At 45.7% G+C, this 8,737-nt stretch overlaps 2 protein-coding genes across 2 annotated transcripts in view; both read right to left on the bottom strand.

The window, feature by feature from the left end:
* Window positions 1-4,934, bottom strand: part of USP18 (ubiquitin specific peptidase 18) — a 19,205-nt gene extending 14,271 nt beyond the window's left edge. Inside the window, exons 1-2 of the mRNA XM_010002998.1 lie at window positions 4,836-4,934; window positions 142-262 (exon numbers count right to left, since the gene is read on the bottom strand). Of these exons, the coding sequence (XP_010001300.1) occupies window positions 142-262; window positions 4,836-4,934 (220 nt within the window). The remainder of the gene's footprint in view (window positions 1-141; window positions 263-4,835) is intronic.
* Window positions 4,935-6,200: 1,266 nt separating this feature from the next.
* The window catches only part of TUBA8 (tubulin, alpha 8), a 10,482-nt gene continuing 7,945 nt past the window's right edge, over window positions 6,201-8,737 (bottom strand). Inside the window, exons 4-5 of the mRNA XM_010002925.1 lie at window positions 7,298-7,978; window positions 6,201-6,505 (exon numbers count right to left, since the gene is read on the bottom strand). Coding sequence (XP_010001227.1) covers window positions 6,218-6,505; window positions 7,298-7,978 — 969 coding nt within the window. The 3' untranslated portion in view covers window positions 6,201-6,217. The remainder of the gene's footprint in view (window positions 6,506-7,297; window positions 7,979-8,737) is intronic.

Here is an 8,737-nt window from a genome sequence, read left to right as displayed (position 1 = left end):
CGGCGGGGGTCGGCCGGGCTGCTGCTGGGCTGGGGCAAGAGTGAAAGGGGGGGGTGAGGAACTGGGACTCGAGGAACTGGGACTCTGCGGAAAGAAACCCTCTTCTTGGGCAGAGGCAGCGCCTCAGGGGGCTTATTTTGCCTGCACGCCCGGTTGGTCGTGATCGCTCAAAAGCAGACACGTCTTCAGCTTGGCGTTTGTTTGGTTTGGCTGCAAGAGCAACAGGAAACATGAAGTTCTCGCGAGGCCTACAGTCACCTCTCTAAAAGTGAGAATTAGCTCATTTAACATAACCCCAAGTAAGTAACTCACTTAGAAACGTGACCCGTGCTGGGCAGTTCCCATCGGGAGGTGCTGCGGGAGGCACCAGCAGGAGCAGCACGGGAACCTGCTGCTTCAGCACCAACCTCGGCCTTGGGGCTTCAGGCCCCAACAGGCCTCCCAGGTCTGGGTGAGCAGAAGTCTCATCGGTGGTTGCTCATCCAGAGCGTGTGTTGGGTTTCCAGGCTTTCCCTTTCCTCTTGTTCCTGGGTGCCTGCAGGAGGAACCGAGGAGAACAGCCCACCCATAAGGGAGCTTTGTTTGTTGGAGGGTGGCCACTGGCCCAGCCTGGCTTCACATAAGCAAGTAGGAGAGTTTAGAGGTGACTGGTGCTGCCCCTCAGAACTCTGGTGATGGGGGAAATGGTGCAGGTGACATAGGGAGTCCTGGCAACTGTGTGAAATGGATTAAGTCACTGGGACTCCAAAATGCAGAGTCCCTGTGTGATTTGGCAGGGCACACCTCTTGACTCTTTACTGAGAAACTCCAGCTGGGGCTGAGACACCATGTCCTTCCCTTGCAGCTGCCACCAGACAGTCCCCAAGGACTGTTTCAAACCCTAGACCCCTTCCCCTCTCTCTCTGCGTGCAGGATAAGAGGCGTTAGTGAGGGGGAAGCTCCACACAGGCTGTGTGGAGCTCCTGATAGCATCAGTCTCCCTTTGTTCCCTAGAAGCTCACTGGTGTCTTTGGGGCACCCTGTTGCCCCTCAGAAAAGCCCCATCTGTGAGCTGCTAACAAACTGAATTCACATGTGCTATGCAGAAGCCTTCAGCTGTTGTCTCACTAAGTTACTGAATTCAGGGAATGTTACCAAAAAAAAAAAAAACAAACAGCTGTGGGGACTAAAACCATGGCTTAAAATAGCACTGGCTTGCAGGCTCCTTCCTGTATTATACAAACATTTAGCCATTATAGACATTAAACTCCTAAAATCCCTCTAAGTCCTTTCTAATAAAATTTCTGCAGCAAAAATGCTTCGCGAGACATTAAATGACATGTTCTTATTATTAACATACTGTTTGTTCCTGCTAACACCTTAAACTAAAGAGCCTGCCCTTTTTGGGGAATGGCTAGAAGACTTCATGTCTGAGAGGGGCAATGCTGAATGCAACCCTGATGATGATGAGCAGGCATGTTCACTTTTTCATGTAACACAGATCACTTTTTCATTCTGGGTGAAGGGTTATGCTAACATGGATTTATTGTGGAGAAAGCCTAAGCTGTCCATAGTTCTGTTGGGACAGGTGAGGACAGTGTGTGCTCCCAGCCCTGTGACCTCTGTGCATCCCCACCATGCTTCACTGAACAGCAGAAAGGAGAAAGCACAAAGGAGGCTTTCAGAGGGGTTGTCCAGAGCCCATCAGAGCTGTCACTGTTGCAGTCCCAGTTACATACCCCCTGTGCAGGTTATGGAGAACCCGCTCGTATAATCTGGCTGTGTTGGAGGCAGCTCAGCTGTCAGTCAGTCAGAAGTCTCTGCTTCAGCCAAGGCAGCAGAGGCAGTGAAAAGCTTCCTGAATTGCCACAGTTATCAATATCTGAGGAGGTTCCGAGAAAAGTACAAATGACTCGGCATCTTTGCTCCCACTCTGGCAGAGCCCCTTGGCAGTGGTTTAAATTTAGTGATGTTCTCTTTCTATTGCTAGTTTGTGTGGCATCTGCCTGCTAGAAGGGAGGAAGAGAGAGAACTGCTAAGTCATAAGTTGCTTAGAGACAGTTAAACCATCTGAGCAAAGTGCAAACCGACACCGCAGGAGAAATAGGAGCTGGGTCTGACCAGTCAGTGGAAGCTAGTGAAGCAGCAGCTGAAGTGGCTGTTGGTAATGACCCGTGTGAGAGCCTGGCTGCTCAATTAAGAGGAACATGTGTCTTATTTAACAATATTTTAAGTTTGCCTGTTGAAGTCAGTGGTGATCTGTCTTTTCCAAAGCAGATGATGGGCAGAAGTCTGAGCCCAGAAGGGTGCTAGATGAAGGGACAGCTGAAATTGAAAGGTGCAGTGTTTGGGCCTCCAGATACACTGCCTGCTGAGCATCATGGTGTAGTGTCACTTTGAGAAAAGCTGTCAGCCCCTGATAAATACCACAGTGCTACCAAAGTAATCTCCAAAGCATTCCAAAGAATACATTGACTACTGCGAGAGCAGGGACCCTGATTCCTAAGTGTCCTTGCAAATAAAATAAACCATAACATTAATGATCAGGATGAGATTTTAAAAGCTTTCAGAAAGTTAGGAACTCTACATTGGATCAGTAGCTTCCACTTCTTCATTGCATTTCTTTCAGCAGCTTTTCAAAGAACAAAGTAAGCAGTTAATCTGACATTTTTTAATCACTTTTTTTTTTTTTTTTTTTTAAATTTAATTTGCCTCCTGTTTCTTCTCTCTCACTGGAAGAGCAGGGTCACTTCTTGGTATGAATATGTACATTTGTTTCATGTATGAAAGTTCCTGTTTCTTATTTTGATCCCAGTTCAGGACAGAACTGTAAGGGACATTTTTTTAACACTTTTTTTTTTTTTTTTTTTTAAATTTAATTTGCCTCCTGTTTCTTCTCTCTCACTGGAAGAGCAGGGTCACTTCTTGGTATGAATATGTACATTTGTTTCATGTATGAAAGTTCCTGTTTCTTATTTTGATCCCAGTTCAGGACAGAACTGTAAGGGAAGCTGTGTAGGAGTCTAAAGGTTGGGTAGTACTTGTATTGCTTCATTTCAGGTACATAATCAAGTGTATCTTGAATAGGGATGTTTTTCTAAACAGAGACATTTATGGTATCCCATAACTTCATATTTTAGTAATTTACTGATCTGGTTAATTAAATCCATATACTGCATACAGAGTATACAAGTTCAATGTGATGTTGCGCTGTGAGATGCAACTGCCAACAGAAATAGAAATCTCTATATGAAGAAGATCACAGAATCACAGAATAGCTGAGGTTGGAAAGGACCTCTGAAGGTCATCTGGTCCAACACTTCTGCTCAAGCAGGGCCACCTAAAGCCAGTTGTCCAGGGTCATATCCACGTGACTTTTGAATATCTCAAGGAGTGAGACTCTACAACCTCCATGAGCAACTTGTGCCAGTGTTTCATCACCCACAGAGTAGAAAACTGTTTCCTGATGTTCAGACAGACCCTGCACTGTTTCACTTTGTGTCCATTGCCTCTTGTTGTATCTTCTGGGCACAATCGAAATGAGCCTGGCTCCATCTTCTTTACACTCTCCCTTCAGCTATTTATACACATCGGTAAGATTCCCCCTGAGCCTTCTCCAGATTGAACAGTCCCAGCTCTCTCAGCCTTTCCTTGTAGGAGAGATGCTTTGGTCCATGAATTGTATTTGTGGCCTTCTGCTGGACTCTGTCCACTATGTCCACAGCTCACTTGTACTGAGGAGTCCAGAGCTGGACAGGCGTGGCCTCACTAGTGCTGAGCAGAATGGAAGGTTCACTTTCTTCAACCTCTCTAAGCACAGCATTGCTAGCCAGTCAAGGGAGGTGATTGTTTCACTCTACACTGCACTGGTGTGGCCCCACCTTGACTACTGTGTGCAGTTTTGGGGCAGCTCAATGTAAGAAGGACGTCAGACTATTGATGTGTGTCTAGAGGAAAGCAACCAAGATGGTAAAAGGCCTCAAGGGCAAGACTTACTAGAAGTGACTGAGCTAATGCAGCTTGTTTAGCTTGGAGAAGATTGAGTGGTGACCTCGTTGCAGTCTGCAACTTCCTCAAGGGGAAGCAGTAGAGGGGAAGGTGCTGGTCTGCTCTCTCTGGTCACCAGTAGTAGGACAGTGGGAAACGGAATGAAGCTGCATCAGAAGAAGTTCACATTAGGACATTAGGAAAAGATTCTTCACTGAGAGGGTGGTCAGTCACTGGAACAGGCTTCCCAGGCAAGCAGTTATGGCATCAAGCCTGACAGAGTTCAGGGAGCATCTGGACAATGCTTTTAGTCATATGATTTAGTTTTAGGTAGCTCTGTGAGCAGCAGGGAGTTGGACTAGATGATTCTTATGGGTCTCTTCCAACTCGAGGTACTCTGATTCTGTTATCTGCTTTGCCTAATGCAGCCCAGGATACCATTGCCTTCTTTGCAGCAACGGTATGTTGCTGGCTCATGTTCAACTTGGTGTCCACCAGAACCTGCAGGACCTTGTCTGCAAAGCTGTTTCCAGCTAGGTGGGCTCTTCCTCCCCAGGTGCAGGACTTTGCACTTCCCCTTGTTGAACTTCATGAGGTTCCTTCAGCCCATTTCTCCAGCCTATCCAGGTCTCACTGAATGGCAACACAACTCTGGTGTATCAGCCACTCCTCCTACTTCTGTGTCATCTGTAACTTGCTAAGGATACAGTTTGCCCCATCACCCAGAACATTAATTAAGATGTTGAACAGGACTAGACAAGAGTATTGACCCCAGGGTACACTGCTAGTTAAAGGCCTCAACTAGACTTTGTGCCACTTATCACTGCCCTCTGCACCTGGCCATTCAGCCAATTTTCAGTCCACCTCACTGTCTGCTCAACCAGCCTGTACTTCAACAACTTCTCTATGAGGATCTTATGGGAAACAGTGTTGAAAACCTTATCCAAGTCTAAGTACACAATATCCATGGCTCTCCCCTTGTGTACCAGCCAATTGTTTCATCATAGAAGGTTACTGAGTTGGTCAAGCACAACTTTCCACTGGTGAATCCCTTCTGAGCAGACCTGATTTTTTTTCTTCTTGTTCATGTACCTGGAAATGTTTTCCAGGATTAGTGCTCCATCACCTTCCCAGGGATTGAGATGAGGCTGACCAGACTGTAGTTCCCTGGGTCTTCCTTCTTGCCCTTTCTGAAGATAGGACTGACATTTGCTTTCCTCCCGTCTATGGTTACTTCTCCCAATCAGCATGATCAATCAAAGATTATCAAGAGTAGCCTTGCAATGCCATCTGCCAGCTACCTTGGCACACATGGGTGCATCCCATCAGGCACCTGGACCTAGATAAAAAGTTGCTGAGGGGTTTCCTAGTCAAGAACAAATGGCATTGCCTTGCAAGATGTGAATCCTATGAATCTGAGATCTTTGTTCACTACTCTGAGTTATCTTAGAGTGAACATTCAGATGCGTGCATTGCAGTCTCACTTGCACATGGGGCACTTAATAAAGTTTGTCACACCTGGCACAAGGGTCTGCTGGATAAAGCAGAGGTTGCGTCTTGCAGAGGATGAACAATCCAGGTAAGGAATACTGAAATGTTTCTTAGGAGATAATTTTCTCATTTCAACAATTTCAAAGACACAGCAATAAATCCTTATGCCTGCTGCAGCTCTACCCAACTGAAAAGGATATATTTTTTTCACAACACAGATGTTTATCCCCCAAATATGGAAAAAATGCATTGCTTTAACATTTCTGCTGTGTGTTTGTTTTACCAAGAATGATGTTTCAGAGAACGATGAAATGTCCCTTTTAGGTCAGTCAGGTGAAGGTCAATGAGAAGATAATAGAGCACAGAGCAGAGATACTATTTTTCTGATATACTAACAAGTGAAAGGAGAAGATATGTCAGATCTGAACTTTGAAAACTCTACTGACTCAGTGTGCTCCTTTATAAGCTTGCATATATGGAACTGTAGTGGGTTTAGCATGTGTGTTAGACCTTGAGGAGGCTTACATTAAATGTGTAAGGAGGAAGACCAAATCTTTTTGCATTGCTGGGAATGGTAGGGAATGACTACATATGACCATATCTTACACAACAATTTACCTGTGATTTATGGAACAAAAACATCTCTATATGACCCCTCCTAAGTATGTAACATAAAAAGGGATTGCCTAATCATAGACATGTGCAGTGCAGTGATACAGAGACAATTACGTGCTCATAAGGAACAAAGTGTATTTTAAAATTACTCCCCATCATTTTCTTCTTCAAACGAGTCAGTTCCCACTTCTTCATAGTCTTTCTCCAGGGCAGCCAGGTCCTCTCGGGCCTCTGCAAACTCTCCCTCCTCCATGCCTTCACCCACATACCAGTGCACAAAAGCTCTCTTGGCATACATCAGATCAAACTTGTGGTCGAGCCTTGCCCAAGCCTCTGCAATGGCCGTGGTGTTGCTCAGCATGCAGACTGCTCGCTGAACTCTGGCCAGGTCTCCACCAGGAACTACTGTGGGAGGCTGGTAGTTGATCCCAACCTGGAAACAAGAAGACGAGAGAAGACTGTCACGAGGCAAGAGCAGAAAGCAGTCCAAGAGCTGAAAAACTATGAGTGAAGTGAGAGATGCTGGGGTACAGTAGTGCCCACTATCAAAACTAGGATATGGCAAATGCCATGAAAAATACTGATGTCAGAAACAGTGTGACACTTGGTGATTTAATGTCTGTGTCATTCTTCTGTTTATATGCACCCTGGCAACTGTGTATCTTTCTTAGCAGTTTCTCAGCACTGAACATTCAGTTTCACCAAGATACTCTAGAGAAACTAATACAGAAAGTTGGTTCTCAGTTTGAAGTTTTCATTGTTAAACCAAACATTGATATGACAAATCATTTTCCCCTGCTAATTTCTGTATTATTGCTGAAACTTTGTTTCCCAACACTGCTATGGAGCCAGTGGGGAGAGGCTGCATAATATTTCTGGGTAAGGGTGTTGACTGACAGATGCCCCCATATCAGCATTTCTTTTTTAAATTGTATTGGGTTTTGTATTTCCTTAGATACAGATGGTGCTTCAGAAGGAACACTCACTGGCTTTTGCAAAATTCATGTCTGAACTGAATACACTTCACATTCCCACTTAGATAAATATTTAGGAGTCTATACCAATGGGATGCCTAAAATGAGAATGGGCACATTTATACATATGCACCTTAAGTTCCTTCACCTCAAAGATGGGGAACGTGCAAGATCTAAAACTTTACATTTTCCACTAGGCTGAACTTGCCCTTGAAACCTTAAAGAAAAGCTCAAAGAGCAGCCCTGCTCACCTTGAAGCCTGTTGGGCACCAGTCAACAAACTGGATAGTTCTCTTGGTCTTGATGGCAGCAATTGCTACGTTGACGTCCTTGGGAACAACGTCCCCACGGTAGAGCATGCAGCAAGCCATGTACTTCCCGTGCCTTGGGTCACACTTCACCATCTGGTTGCTGGGCTCAAAGCAGGCGTTGGTGATTTCAGCCACCGAGAGCTGCTCATGATGTGCTCTGTCAGAGGAGATGATGGGGGCATAGGTCACTAAGGGGAAGTGGATGCGTGGGTAGGGCACTAGATTTGTCTGGAACTCTGTCAGATCCACATTGAGGGCCCCGTCAAAGCGCAGCGAGGCGGTGATGGAGGAGACGATCTGGCTGATGAGGCGGTTGAGGTTGGTGTAGGTGGGGCGCTCGATGTCCAGGTTTCGGCGGCAGATGTCGTAGATGGCCTCGTTATCCACCATGAAGGCACAGTCCGAGTGCTCCAGGGTGGTGTGTGTGGTGAGGATGGAATTGTAGGGCTCCACCACAGCAGTGGAGACCTGAGGGGCTGGGTAGATGGCAAACTCCAGTTTGGACTTCTTTCCATAATCCACGGAGAGGCGTTCCATCAATAAGGAGGTAAAGCCAGAGCCGGTGCCCCCACCAAAGCTGTGGAAGATCAGGAATCCTTGCAGCCCAGAACAGGCATCAGTCTACAAAGCATAAGAGAAAGTGAAAGAATAGGGGCTGAAGAGGAATGAAAGGACTTCATGTACTACATGAGCTTGTTCTGAACTGAAAGAGCAGTTGTCAGCAATGCACAGCACAGTTTTCATGTCAAGTTTTATTGAGAAAGGGCTGGCAATAATCCTATCCTTTTACTTCCTTCACTGGCTGAACTTACTACATAAAAATTGGACTTTTACCTGTGGAGCTTCTATCTCTGATCTTCACACTTCTTTTGGTTAGTCTAGCTGAAGCAAGCAATGTAGAACTGCCTAATCCACCCTTCTGTATCAGTATTTGGGCTCCAGGGCTGTGCTAATAATGAAGAATTACATATTCAGAACCACTTTTAAAGGCTATCTGAAGCCATATAGCTGGGAAGTGAACTACTGGGCTTCTCTCCCTTGGACTTGAAATGATGCCTCTCTGTGTCTTGCAGTCTTTTTTTTTCTGAACAATTCGTATCATCTGTAGTTAAGAAGCTACCTATTCTGCTCATCTTTCTTCTGCAGAATCCAAACTGCTGTTTCAAAACTAATGGGACTTACCAGTTTACGGACACGATCGAGCACCATATCAATGCTTTCTTTGCCAATGGTGTAGTGGCCACGGGCATAGTTATTAGCTGCATCTTCCTTTCCAGTGATCAGCTGTTCTGGATGGAAAAGTTCCCGGAAGGTGCCAGCCCGCACTTCATCTGCACATGAAAGAGAATTTGTGAGAGGCTGCATGTCTGTGCCCAAATG

The sequence above is a fragment of the Chaetura pelagica genome, unplaced genomic scaffold (assembly GCF_000747805.2).
Source record: "Chaetura pelagica isolate M959 unplaced genomic scaffold, ChaPel_1.0 scaffold117, whole genome shotgun sequence".
In the NCBI taxonomy this organism is placed as follows: domain Eukaryota; kingdom Metazoa; phylum Chordata; class Aves; order Apodiformes; family Apodidae; genus Chaetura; species Chaetura pelagica.
This window is presented reverse-complemented; position numbering and strand designations above follow the sequence as displayed.